Raw genomic sequence first — 14786 nt, forward strand, 5'->3', positions numbered from 1 at the left:
TAGCAGAGGGTAGCACATTAGCATTCTTTTGTTTTACTTTTTTACCTAATGGAGTGATGTCCTGAAGTGTAGTCCAGTTTTCCAAATTTTTGTGTCCGGTAGCCATGCTTCTCCATGATATCCATCCATGTTGTATAATTTGGATCTAGGCCCTTAAAGTTATTCCAAGATTCTGTTAAGTGAGTGAAGAGGCCACTCCACATTGCTGGGGGTAGGGGGAGAAATTGGGATTAGTGTAAAGCTTATCGATTTGTTTTAACTATGAAGACAATTACAGCAAGAAAAGAATCTACTAGTTTAGAGCTCGTGCTCTTGAGTAAGACATAACCTGCATTAGGTGCTTTACCTAACATTTCTCTTTGTTACCTCGTGTTATCAAAGGGAAAACTCTGCAAGGAGTTACTATTTCTGTTTTACAGGTGAGTCTTCAAGGCTTACAGGTTAAGTTGTTTAAGGTAAATACAGCTGGAATTATGTATAAAGCCTGTTGGACTCTAGAGTCTTTTTAATCATAAAAATAATCACTCAGTGTTTATTTATTTTCCAGGTCAGTCGAGTGAAGTACAGATCTTTTTCCAACATCCTTAAGGATGTTGTTCTTATACTGCCTTTCCACAAAAAATTTAAGTGTACTACATCTTTGCTGTTATTTTCTACAAGTATGATTGTATCCAATAAATCTTTCTTCATGTATTAACAAGACCTAAAGGGAGAAACAGGCAGCAATACTGTAATAGTAGCGGACTTCAATACCCCCGATTCAACAATGGATAGATCATCCAGACAGAAAATCAATAAAGTAACACTAGACTTAAAAACTACATGTTAGGCCAGATGGACTTAACAGACATTTACAGAGCATTCCATCTGAAAGCAACAGAATTAACACTCTTCTTAAGTGCACATGGAACATTCTCTAGGACAGATCATATGATAGGCCACAAAACAAGTCCTAATAAATTTAAGAAGTTGAAATATCAGTTATCTTTTCTGACCACAAAGGTATGAAACTGGAAGTCATTTATAAGGAGAAGACTGGAAAATTCACAAATATGTGGAGATTAAACAACATGGTACTGAACACCAATGGGTCAAAGCAGAAATCAAATGAGAAATAAAAAAATATCTTGAGACAAATGAAAACAGAAGTTTAACATATAAAACTAATAGCATGCAGAAAAAGCAGTTCCAAGGACTAAGTTCATAGAGTTAAATGTCTACATCAAGAAGAAAGAGCTTGAAATAACAACCTAACTTTACATTTTTAAAAAGATTTTATTTATTTGTCAGAGAGAGAGAGAGCACAGGCAAGGGGAGCATCAGGCAGAGGGAGAAGCTGACTGCCCACTGAGCAAGGAGCCTGATGTGGGACTCGATCCCAGGACCCTGGGATCATGAGCCGAAGGCACTTAACAGACTGAGCCACCCAGGCATTCCCCTAACTTTACATGTTTAAGAACTAGGAAAAAACCAAACTAAGCCCAAAGTTAGTAGAAGAAAGGAAATAATGAAGATTAGAGTAAAGAAAATAGAATGGATCAATAAAACTAAGAGCTGGTTTTTTAAAAAGATAAAGAGACAAACACTTACCTAGACTTACCAAGAAAAGAGATGATTCAAAAATCAGAAATGAAAGAGAAGTTAAAATTGATAACACAGAATACAAAGAATTATAAGACTACTATAAACAGTTACATGCCAACAAATGGGAAGACCTAGAAGTGGGTATATTCCTAGAAGTATACAGCCTACCAAGACTAAATCATGGAGAAATAGAAAATCCAACAGACCAATCATGAATAAGGAGACTGAATCAGTGATCAAATACCTCCCAAGAAAGGTAAGTCCAGGACCAGAAAGCTTTACTGGTGAATTCTACCAAACATTTATAGAAGAATTAATACCAATCCCTCTCTCCAAACTCTTCTAAAAAATAGAAGAGGAGAAAACACTTCCAAACTCATTTTAAGAGTCCCACACTACCCCGATAGCAAAACCAGAAGAGGACAGCCCAAAAGAAGAAAATGACAGGCCAATATCCCTGATGAACATAGTGTGAAATTGCCAACAAAATATTAGCAAACTGATTTCAACAATACATTAAAAGGGTCATACACCATGATCAATTGGGACTTATTCCAGGCATGCAAAGATGATTCAACATCTGCAAATCAATCAACATGATATACCACATTAACAAGATAAAGGATAAAAATCATATGCTCATCTCAATAGGTGCAGAGAAAGCATTTGACAAAACTGAACATCCATTCATGATAAAAACTCTCAACAAACTGGGTATAGAAGGAATGTAGCTCAACATAATAAAAGCCATATATGACAAGCCAGAGCTAACATTATATTCAGTGGTAAAAAGCTGAAAGCTCTTCCTTAAGATCAGCAACAAGATCAGGGTGACCCCTCTCACAATTCTTACTCAACATAGTAGTAGAAGTCCTATATAGAGCAACTAGGCAAGAAGAAGAAATAAAAGGTAGACAAATTAGAAATAAGTAAAACTGTCTCTATCTGCAGATGACATATATAGAAAACCCTACAGATTTTACCAAGAAACTGTTGGAACTAATCAACACATTTAAAAAAGTTGCAGGATATAAAATCAATATACGAAAATCAGTTGCATTTCTACATACTAAGAACAAACTATCAGAGAAATTAAGAATAGAATCCCAATTACAATTTCATCAAAAAGGGTAAATTACCTAGAAAAAATTTAACCAAGGAGGGGAAAGATCTATAAACTATAAGACACTGATGAGAGAAACTGAAGAAGACACAAATAAATGGAAAGATACTCTGTGTTCATGGATAGGAAGAATTGATATTGTTAAAATGTCCGTACCACTCAAAGCAACCTACAGATTCAATGCAATCCTTATTAAAATTCCATTGGCATTTTTCTCCAAAATAGAACAAACAATCCTAAAATTTGTATGGAACCGTATAAGGCCCCAAATAGCCAAAGAATTCTTGAGAAGGAAGAATAAAATGGGAGGCATCACACTTCATGATTTTGAATTATATTACAAAACTATAACCACCAAAACAGCATGGTATATGGCATAAAAGTAGACACTTATTTCGACGAAAACAAAAGAGAGCCCAGAAATGAATCCATGCATATATGGTCAATTAATGTAAAACAAAGGAGCCAAAAATATATAATGGGGAAAAGGACAGGCTCTTCAATAATGCGTTGGGAGAACTGGACCCTTATACCATGCATGAAAATCAACTCAAAATAGATTAAACACTGAACACGAGACCCGAAACCATGAAACTACTAGAAGAAAACGGGGTAAGCTCCTTGATATCAGACTTGACAATAATGTTTTGAATTTGACTCTAAAAGCAAAGGCAGAACAAGTAAAATCAACAAGTAGACCTACATCACACTTGAAAGCTTCTGCACAACAAAGGAAACCATCAACAAAATGCAAAGGTAATCTATGGAATGGGAGAAAATATTTGCAAATCATCTATCTGATAATTAATACCCAAAATATACAAAGAACTCCTACAAAAAAAATCTGATTAAAAAATGGGCAGAAGAACTGAATAGATATTTTTCCAAAGACACAGAAATGGTCAAATAGCTACATGAAAAGATGCTCAGTATCACTAATTATCAGGGAAATGCAAATCATGGCCACAGTGAGATATTACCTCACACATGTTAGAATGACTGCCAAAAAGACAAGAGATAGTGAGTCATGAGAAGATGTGGAGAAAAGATGACCCTTGTGCAATGTTGTTGGAAATGTAAATTGATGAGGCCACTGTGGAAGCCACTATGGAGGTTTCTCAAAAAATCAGAACTAGAATTGTCATACAGTCCAGCAATCCCACTTCTAGCTATATATCCGAAGGAAACAAATCCTTATCTCAAAGAGATATATGCATCCCCATGTCCACTGCAGCATTATTTACAATAGCCAAGATATGGAAGCAGCCTAATTGTCCACTGATAGATGAGTGGATAAAGAAATGTGATTTTATATTTATATATATCACATATACATACATATATATTTCACACATACATACACACATATATATACACATGGAGAAAAAGGAAACCCTGTCTTTTCTGACAACATGGATGGAACTTGTGGGCATTATATTAAGAGAAAGAAGTCAGAGAAAAACAAGTAGTGTATGATCTTACATATTTGTGGAATCTAAAAAAAGGGAACTCACAGAAACATAAAAGACTGTGATTGTTAGAAGTGGGGGTTGGGAGGTGGGGAATATGGGTGAAGGTGGAATGTACAAATTTCTAGTAATAAGTAAGTTCTGGGGATATAATGTATAGCATGGTGACTACAGTTAATAATACTGGATTATATATTTAAAAGTTGCTAAGAGAATAGATCTTAAAAGATCTCATCACAAGACAAATTTTTTTAACTATGGGAGGTGATGGATATTAACTACACTTACTATGATAATCATTTCACAATATATACATATATGATGTCGTTATATTGTACAACTAAATTAGTACAATGTTATATGTCAGTTATCTTGATAAAGCTTCCATTTCCAGGTACACACATAGTAGGGTTGAAGAAGGTTTCTTTTCTCATCTAACAAAATGATTTCTTTTTGAGCAGTGAAATCAGGGATCATCAGGGTTTGAATCCTAGTAATGCCAATTACTGATGGCCTTTGATAAGTTAATTAACCTTTTAGTACTTTTGTTTTTATATGCAAAATGGGGGTAGTAACAATATCTACTTTATGGACATGTTATTATTATATCAATTAAGACATGTAAGGCACTTCAAACATTTGCCAGACACTGGGTAAGAATGCAACAAACGTTAGTTTGTATTACTATTATTCCTCCTCTTTGTTCAAACTCTTTAAAATATAGTTCTTCTAGGAAAAGCATCACCTAACATTTTTGAAACCTTTAGAGTTCATTAATCACCTTTTTACGGATTATTTCATTTGATGCTGGGAACAACCCTGCGAGATAGATAAGGAACAGACAGATATCTAACCCTGTAGATAAGGAAACTGAGTGACTTGCTTCCCCTTGAGGATTAGAATCCAGGACAACACCTCACCCTAGTCCACTGCTCATTCCACTTGTTCAACAAGGAATAAAAAACTAACAAAACTGGGCCTTCATCACTGAACTATCATTTAGTGCTGTGGGTTTCCTTTACTCACTGGTGGTTACATAGGTGATTGTCCTGGCGGTGAAGGGATATGGGACGCAAATCACACAGAAGATCATGTCACGTATGTCCTGACAGACGTGCTTTTTACGCATCCCAAAGCAAACAAACGTTAGAAAGGCAGGAAGGAAAACAACTCTGTCAGAGAACAGAGTTTATTTTAAAAATGGCTTTTCCCCTGCTTCTCAGTTATTCATGGATTAATACTGCTGATATTTTACCATTAAAACTATGCCTATTTGGTAATTACTCTAATAAAAGTGAACAAATAAATTTGGGATAGAAGTGAATTGAGACTGAAGAGAAACAGATAAAGTCTATAATTTGAAATAATATGGAAACATTCAGAGTAACCTGACGTATGAAAATTCTAACTACTTTGTGGTATGCTCCAAAGTCCCCTCCCAATCCCCTCTACTCTTCCTGAAAATTTTCTTGAAGATACAACTCTTCTAGGAAAAATGAGTATTTCCTCATTTGCTTGGCAGAGGATTTTTAGTCACCAATCATAAGGAAATGAAACAGTAACACATGAATTAAACACCACTTTGGATGATATAAATTCCTACTCTTGAAAAATAAAGTAGAAATTCCAATAACCCCCAATACATAGCTTAAAATATGCATCACTTGTATTAAAATTTTTATTAGATGACAAATATAACTTACTATTGTACTTTTGGTTATAATCTTTTAAATTGTGAGAACATTTTTATGTGTGTGGCCCCTCCCATTAATATTAAGCATGTTCTTACCTGCACGTGATGGGCAACAAATTGGAGAGTTTGTGTAGGCATTCAGAAAGGAAGTGCCACGTGCTTTCATAAAGTTAATAAAAGGAAGTTTCACTACCTGACTTCCTGGATAAAATGTTAGCCTTCCATCCTGGAATAAAGAAATTTAATTAATACAGATTGCATTAGGAAAGAAGAAAATTATTTCCTTTAATTTTAACCATAAAATTTACAAGTAGTAGACTTCAATATGATCCCAAGGATTCTCAAAAGAAAAAAAAGTATAGAGAGTGTTACCTCTATTTGCCTCATAATATTAAGAATTTAATGTTACACTTGGATTCATTTGAATATAGTAAATAAACTAAAGGACTTCCTGGAAAGTTCATTTGGGGCATGATGGACTGATGGAATAAATATTTATTAAGCATTCACCATGTTACAGGTACTGTGAAAGATCCGGAAATTCAGTGGTGAAAAAAATAGAGTCCCCGGCCCCTTGAAGCTTATAGTTTAGTGGGAGAGCCAAAAAGTATACTGGTAAATAAAGCATTAATAATTACAAATTGTGATATGTGCTTTGAAAAAAACCCTGAGATACAGAATAACAAGGGAGATGTACTTTACATAGAGTGAACAGGGAAAGCTTCTCTGGGAAGTATGAGACCTAAAGGGTAAGAAAGATCCAGCAGTTCTTTAGGCCGGACCTAAGTGAAGATGTCAGTAGCTGCTAGATAAATGAGCCTGATGATTAGAAGAGATATTGGGGCTGGAGATGTACATTTTGGAACTGAAGAACTCTTCTTGGTAAAGAGTAAAGACAGAAAAAAAATATTTTAGGTCTGGAGTTATATCTATACTATATTTTCAATGTAATTATAAACAAAAATACGGTCTTAAAATGAGTTAATCCAAATGTGAGAAATACATAAACCCTTGATTTGTCTGAGATTTCCAAAAGGATATAAAGTAGGCTGTTGATTACAGACAGGAATCTGGAGCTCAGAAAATCTACTGTGGTGAAATAAACATGGGGGTCTTTAGCATATTCATGGTATTGAAAACTATGATATTGAAAGAAACCTTTCAAGCAGAGAGTGAAAAGGGAGGAAAGAAAGGAATTCGAGGAGTCCCAAATAAGAAGGGAAGGTGTCATGGGAAACAAAGAATGGCCACCAAGGGAGGAATATGATATGAGATCGAGCACCATGAGGCAGAGAGAAAATGGTGTGTCAAGAAAGATATAACATCAGCTGTGTTGAGAAGCTACCTAAAATAAGGCCAGAAAATGCGCATCAGTATTGGTATTAGTTTCTGCTCTAACCCTTATTATTTCCTTCTTTCTGCTTGCTTTGCACAAGCTTGTCTGGTCTTTCGATTTGTCTCCCCTGGCATTGAACCTTTCCCCTAGTAGTGAGCTAGGGCAAGGGCGATTGGGGCACTAAATGTATTTATTTATTCATATATACATATATATATGTTTATATACTATATATATTTATCCAAATATTTATAAAATATAGTCTGTATAAATATATACATGTTACATATATTTGGATAAAGAAACCAAAAAATCATGTTAATGTAGTTAGGAACCAAAATACTTGGTATAAAAGAGATACAAGTGCAAAAATCAAAGAATTAATAACCTTGTAATCTTAAATTTGAGTTGAAACTATCAACATGCTCTCATGTTTTACTTTTTCTAATATATGTACTTTCTAGATCTGTCCATTGGAAAGGTCTAAAAGCAATGAAAAACCGGAACACCTGGATTATAGTCTAAACACAAGATAGGACAGGAAATACACAAGTTGGACATGGAAGTCTATCAAAATAAACTGCTGAAGATTATTAGGCGTGGGTCAAAAGGACTCAGGAACAACATGAAGGGTCTTTCACTAACCAAAGATGGGACATTTTGAACATCAGTAGGTATAATGAATGCAAAGGATTTAAACACAAATACATAAAAACCTATGTATTCATACTATACTGAAAAAAAAACCCAAAATATTTCAGTCATCTTTGGAAGTTTCTAGGATGCTTTCATGCACCACCCAAATTCCCTTTAGGAATGAAAGAATGCCTCTGCTAGTGAGAGTTGCCTTGCCCCAAATTATGCTCCTTTCTGGGAGCAGCGCACAACTAATGGTCATCCAACATGAGGGTATAAAGGCCTAGCCCCTTCACCCCAAATGGAAACAGTTCTGAAGCAACATACTAGTTCGAGAATTACCCATACAGTCAGCTGAGGCTTCTGTTGAGATAGTAATACAACTTAACTTCTCTTTCTTTGCACAATCCTCCTTTCTGCCCTTCCCTTTGATCTCGGGAGCACTCCCTAAGAAACCTCTTTCATGTTAATCTCCAATACTGCTTGTTCCCTAAGTTTAGATAATCATAAAGATTACTTTGAATAATTCTCTCAACAAGTCCTATGAGCATATCCAGATTATGAAATTTTAATCATCACAGGTTAATCAATGGGAAAGGCAATAGAATATAGTGATTAAAAGCACTCTTTTGATGCAGACACGCTTAACACCAACAATCTGTGTGACCACAGTAACACCCAGTGATAAAGCTAGTATTGTAACTCATAATCAAACATTCGTCTAAGCGGTAGTTTTAAAATCACGGATAATACTAAAAGTTTCAGGTACTGTTGATACTAGTATTCTTTTGGGTGATGGCTTGGGAAAGTTCCAAAGACTGTTGAAGTTTGGGATTAAACAACAACACACCCACACAATTTCCATGGAACATGGGGGAGTGGATCAAATTACATCAACTAACGCACTTAAATCAGCACTAACAGGATTATCAGATACCTGGGTAATAAAAATATTAACTTCATTCACTTCTCACCCAGCCATGAGTTCCTGTAAACTTGAAGTGGAAAATGACCACTGGGAAGCTAACACGCTCTTATGGAGATGCAGAATGTTATTTTTCCCCACAGTAGACGCAAACTGGCCTACGGACTTAAAGTGCATTAGTAGTGATAAAATTATTGGGTCGAGGGCAGCATTAAAAAAAATGCAAAGGTGTTATCAGATACATTTTACTTACTAGATTATTGTTTTATATGTGCATGGTGTACGGGTGTATACGGGGCCTCAAAATAAAATGCATTTTTTACTCTGCGTCGGGGTAGAATATGTTTGAAAGTCTCTCGGATTCTGCTCCCCAAAGCCTGCAGCACAGTAAAAACTGGGGGCCAGTCGCTAGTCTGGCGCGGGACGCCTACTCTCTTGCCCTTCGGTACTTACAAAGGAGTCGCTCACGACTAGCACCACGTTGGGTGCAACGGGCCAAACCCGAGCAGCTCCTTTTCTCTGCCCACCTGCCCCGGGATCTGGTGCTGCCAGAGCCGAGGCTGCGACCACCGACACCCACAACAGCAGCATTGCAGAGAGCCGTTCAGAAACGCTGGGAGCTCGGCCCGCCGCCGCCCTCTAGGAACGCCTCTGGAAAGAGGGCGGGGATCACAGAGCTCATAGTTCGGGTTTCTCCTAGCGCTTTACCCATGGAACTACAATTCCCAGCAGGCTGGGCGTAAGCACATGCGCAAAGGGGGGTTCCCGGCCTTAACTCACATTAAGACCTTTTAAGCAAATACCGAGCGAACTAAACGCTCAGTCACTTCCAGTCACGTGAACGATGCCTGGGGAATGCGCATGCGCTCAGATTCCAGCCTTGGCGTTTGGAGGAGAAGCATCTGTACCAGGTGGGTTAGGGTCGCTGTAGCTTTGGCAGAAGTTGGAAGTAATACGCGGTTGAAATGGTACCTACAGAGAGAACGGGTCAGAGGCCAGGACTGGTCATTTTGTGACGCGCAAGCATGGCCGAGTATTAGACAGGACCATGAACTGGGCAGTGATGAGGTGGCAGCGCGTCTGTCACTTAAGTTGGATGGGGCGGTTCTTTGTGGGGCCTCTTGCTGGGCCGTCTCAGGTGCGATGTGGATTCGTGGGACTCCTCGAATACATTCTCCCAAAGAAATTTCTAGCCTGCCTCATCTTAACTGCCAGTGCAGTAAGGATTTATGATGCTCCGGTGGAGTGAGGAACGGGGCCTAGTAAGTCAGTTTCATGTTCTAGATGGGGAAGAGCTTAGGTGCATCTTGCCTTCAGAGTGCAAAGGAGAGAAACCGAACAGGCTCTTAGGGGAAGAAATACTGAGCTGTGTGACGAGTTCGATTAATTGACAGGTTCAGAATAGCATTGTTTTGCTGCAGAAAAATCACTGGTCCCACTTGACTGTCGAAGTACTTTGGAGAATTCTGGAAGAAGCTGATTCCTGTCCCAGAGCCAAATTCTCATTTCATTATCATAGTTTCAGATATATAATTTCTTCATCATGTTAGTCGTATGAATATTTTGACAGGAAAAGGAGTTGCAGTACCTAACATAAAATCAACTCAATTTTATTATTTTCCGTAATCCTTACTTAGACCATTTTGCAGATAGGAAAACTGAGACTTGGACAGGTTAAGTGATTTACCCAAGATTACACAGGGGGCCAGTCTGAGCAGGACTTGAACTTTAGTAGTGGCCCTAACTCACTACAGTTCTCTGTCCCTAGTTAATTATAACATTTCATGACATTCTGATGAGTTTAACTCTATTAGTGTAGACAAATTCTTAATCAAGAAGCATGCTGAAGCTCTTTGTGAGGATTCAAATATATGAGCAATAGTTCCTGTCCGCAGGGAACTTAAACTCTAGGGAAATAAAGCTAACATACATGGCATTGCAACCTTATAGCATGGGAGATAACATAGGTAAGCTATGTCATGATCAGGTTATGTTTCAAAAATTTGTTTTGAGTTAATTTGGAGTGTGGAAAGCATTTCACCATAGAAACATTGTTAACTGACTTTTAGTTTTGTAAAAAATATATCCTACTTTATCTGTGGGGTGATACCATTTCTGTGAACTGTGTTTACTCTCTCTGGCTTTGTTTTCACAGGGCATGTATTCTGAGTTCCCCGTCAGAATGACAGGAGCACATCTTTTTTTCCCCTCTCTTTCCCCTTGTCATGTCAGTGGGAGCAGGTGCTGCAGTGAGTTGGAACAAGATGGATATTTTAGGGCCCCAGAGACATAACACTGGAAGAATCTAAGGGACTTCTATTCCCACTACCCATCTGACATTCAGTTTGTCCTACAACATTCCTGCCAAGTGAATTGTCCAGTCTGTGCTTTTTTTTTTTTTAGCCCATTCCACATTTGCCATGTCTGATTATTAAAAGTTCTTATTTTGAGCTGAAGTCAGTCTCCCTCTACATTTAATCATTCATTGGTCCATTTCTCTTTATTCTTATGTGAGTAATCTCTCCTTTTCAACAACCCTTTTCACCTCTTTCTCCACCAATTTTTTTTTTTTTTTTTTTGCCAAGGCCTTCCCAATTTCCTTCAGCTAATTATGTAATTGCAGGTTTCTTCATCATTTTGGTCACTCTTTTCTGGACTTAAAGCATTTTTGCTAATCAGTAACTATCTGAAAAGGTACTTTTGAGGTGTGTTTGTGTGTATCGCTCTGTTTGCTCATGCCGACGTATGTGTTGCATTGAGGGTAGGTGCTTTATTACACGTACGTTTAAATCATCAGTTAAAGATTTGTATGTTAGAGATTGCTTGCTTTTGTGAGATACTCAACTGCAGTTTAGAAAGATCTTCCATTAAAAGGTCTTGGTATAGGGGCGCCTGGGTGGCACAGCGGTTAAGCGCCTGCCTTCGGCTCAGGGCGTGATCCCGGCGTTACGGGATCGAGCCCCACATCAGGCTCCTCTGCTATGAGCCTGCTTCTTCCTCTCCCACTCCCCCTGCTTGTGTTCCCTCTCTCGCTGGCTGTCTCTATCTCTGTCAAATAAATAAATAAAATCTTTAAAAAAAAAAAAATAAAAAATAAAAGGTCTTGGTATAGATTTTGATTCTTTATAGTTCTTTTAACGTCCAGTATACCCCCAGCATTATATTCTGCCTTAGGAAAAGGAGGCAAAATGTGAAGTTAGTGACTATGTGGAATAAATTCAGTGTTGTCTTTACCAGCTGTGATTTTGTGAATATTTGTTGACTATCTACAATGTACTGGATACTGTAGGAAATAGAATAATAGAAGTAGTCTTTGCTCCTAAGGAACTTCCAGTTTAGTTGTGGGAAATAAACACACACACCTATAAATTTAACAATATAAAATACATAAAATAACAATATAAAAGACATAAAAAGTATAGTTAGTTGCCAAACATACAAAAACAAAACCCAGAATATCTCAAAGTGTACTTTGGAGAATGCTGATGTGCTTCAAAATGTTAATTGCTGTTCATTAAAATAAATGTTCCATAGTAACATAAGTTTTAGAAATGCTAGGTTAAACTGTCTTTGGATAGTTTATCTTCAAGACTTTTTAGAGCTTTTAAAGTGCTAATATATATTTAGGATGACTTTAAAAGAGAGTGAGATATATAATTGGTAGCATTCACAAAGTTACTAGATGGTGTGTTAATACCTTTAAGCATGTTTTATTCCTTGGAATGCTTTTTGGAAATGTTGGTTTAAATTAAAAGTGTTAGATTAGTGAGATTCATCTGAGTAGGCTTTATGCTTGACGCTTGAATTTGGCTTTCAGTTACATGTACCATTTGACTAGATAGAAGCAGTGTGAACAGGCTGAATGAGAGGAGCAAAGATGTGAAGTGGAAAGTATTGGGGGACAGTGAAAAAAAGTTATGTGAGCTGATACTCAAAAAGAGATTCTTCCTTTCCCATTTTAGCAAATTGAGAACTGCCGTTTGGCAGTGGGATAGCTGAATGTTTAGAGCAGGCTTTGGGAGCTGGACAATCAGCCATTTATTGAGTACATATTACTCATTAGGTGTTGAATATGTAAGGAACCCCAACAATCTAATACTTTTGTGTAGGGTTTTATTGACCTGGGAGACAGGGCATATCAATATAGCATGGCAAAAAATATCGATTAAGTTTAAATTGAATAGCTCAACTAATGTTTCATTGATTTAGAGTATAGGGTGGTCTCTTTTGCAGGATTTACTCTGGACTAGTATTCACGTAATTCAAGAGGGTACTTGTGTTTGATGATAGCCATCTTTTGAAGAACACTGGCAAGAAGGTTACTACTTGAGAGATCAAGGAAGGAGGGAGTGGGGTTTTAAATGTGTAGAGAAAGTTTGTAGTAACCATGTGGATTAGGAATAGAAAAAAAAGTAGTGAAGTTGATTGAGAGGGTGGCAGTAGATAAAGAGAATAGAACTAATATACGGTTGACCCTTGAACAATGTTGGAGTTAGGGGTGCTGACCCGCCATGCAGTCAAAAATCCACATGTAACTTATTCCTCAAAATGTTAACTACTAATAACCCGCTGTTGACCAGAAGCCTTATAGATAATATAAGGTTAACACATTATTTTCTATGTTATATGTATTATATACTGTATTCTTACAATAGAGTAAGGTAGAGAAAAGAAAAGGTTATTAAGAAAATCCTAAGGAAGAGAAAATATATTTACGGTACATTTATAGTACAGAAAATACATTTATTGGAAAAAAATCCATGTATAAGTGGACCTCAAGCCCATGTTGTTTGAGGGTCAACTGTGTCTTATGTTCAGGCACTCCATTTACATAGATATCAAATAAGTGATGTATGTAATCCCCACGTTACCAATGAGGAAATAGGCTTGGAGTAATGAAGTAAGGTGTCCAAGTTCAGATTGTACTAACCCAGATATATCTGATTCCTAAGCACATTCTGAACAAGGTTAAGTTTTGGCTTGGTGGGTGGGTATGCAACGAAGGGGCTGACAAAACCTGGGGTGTTTTGTAAGAACAGAGTTGAAGTGACTAAGTAATTATAATCAGGTTGGTTTGGGGCTTTAAAAAGTTAGTGTAATGGATAGAGTCAGGTTTTTACTTTTATTTTACCTTTCCCTCCAAATAAGGGTAACCTTGTTTTAACTTTTATTTTACTTTCTTAAACATTGTTTGCATCACAGTACTGTTTTTTCCATTGAGGCATTTTATTTGCACGTATGTATTGCATCCATAGAAAAAAAAAATCCCAGGATTTTCCCTCCTGTGTATTTTCGTCTTATTTCTTCATGGACCATGATGCCAACTGAAGTTATCAGCACAGTGAAACAAATCTGGCAGGATGGGAGCAGATTATTCTGCCATTTTTCTAGATCTTTGAGTTGTACATCAAATCTGGGGCTGATCATTCCACACTTGTTCAACCTGCCCATGGGGTTCACAGCAATTTTTCCAGCTCTGTGACCATCAGTGATTTCAGATTTGCCAATGTAACCATGCTTCATCATTTCAGTTAGAAACTGGCTGATGACTTTAGAGCATGGCCTAGTAAGAACCTGGTGTTTGCCTCTCTTTTTGGCATTGCTAATGCTCTTGAGAACACCTGCCAGGACATTCATGTGCACCATTATGGCAGCATGGAAAGATGGTAGAAAGAGGACAGGAGGCCACAGTGCTTTTTTTCTTAACGATTAGACCCTTTTCTATCAACTAACCATTCTATTTAAGTATACTCCCAATACATGTTTCAGTCTAGTAAGTTTACTTCCTCTTTTTGGTCCAGACCCCACCTGCTTCACCTAAATTTTTTTTCATTTCCTGGTTTAAATAACATTGCTATTTTTTTTATTCAGTTTTTTGAAACCACTTCCCTTCTGTTTATGAAGCATTCTAGATTAATTTTGTTTGATGAAATTTATTCCAGAGATCTCATCAAAAGATACTTAGGATTATATCATGTAGAATTTGTGTTAATATTCCAGATGGTTGTTTAGCTGGGTTT

The 14786-nt window shown here is 37.1% G+C and overlaps 3 protein-coding genes across 3 annotated transcripts in view; 1 reads left to right on the plus strand and 2 right to left on the minus strand.

Annotated features, from left to right (window-relative positions):
* The window catches only part of ARSK (arylsulfatase family member K), a 44869-nt gene extending 35435 nt beyond the window's left edge, over positions 1-9434 (minus strand). Inside the window, exons 1-3 of the mRNA XM_008700877.2 lie at positions 9220-9434; positions 5966-6095; positions 46-205 (exon numbers count right to left, since the gene is read on the minus strand). Coding sequence (XP_008699099.2) covers positions 46-205; positions 5966-6095; positions 9220-9357 — 428 coding nt within the window. The 5' untranslated portion in view covers positions 9358-9434. The remainder of the gene's footprint in view (positions 1-45; positions 206-5965; positions 6096-9219) is intronic.
* Positions 9435-9620: 186 nt separating this feature from the next.
* TTC37 (tetratricopeptide repeat domain 37) overlaps positions 9621-14786 on the plus strand; it is a 77345-nt gene continuing 72179 nt past the window's right edge. The window contains exon 1 of the mRNA XM_008700875.2: positions 9621-9677. The gene's annotated coding sequence lies outside the window, so the exon portion shown is untranslated. The remainder of the gene's footprint in view (positions 9678-14786) is intronic.
* Positions 13993-14415, minus strand: LOC121100678 (40S ribosomal protein S15a-like). The gene has a single exon (XM_040621959.1). The coding sequence runs from the start codon at positions 14410-14412 to the stop codon at positions 13993-13995; it is 420 nt and encodes a 139-aa protein (XP_040477893.1). The 5' UTR covers positions 14413-14415.

Source organism: Ursus maritimus, unplaced genomic scaffold (genome assembly GCF_017311325.1).
Source record: "Ursus maritimus isolate PB19 unplaced genomic scaffold, ASM1731132v1 scaffold_5, whole genome shotgun sequence".
In the NCBI taxonomy this organism is placed as follows: Eukaryota; Metazoa; Chordata; class Mammalia; order Carnivora; family Ursidae; genus Ursus; species Ursus maritimus.

Bases quoted from the DNA above. Each gene is read 5' to 3' on its own strand.
- LOC121100678 (XM_040621959.1), bottom strand. From the start codon at position 14,412: ATGGTGCACATGAATGTCCTGGCAGGTGTTCTCAAGAGCATTAGCAAT.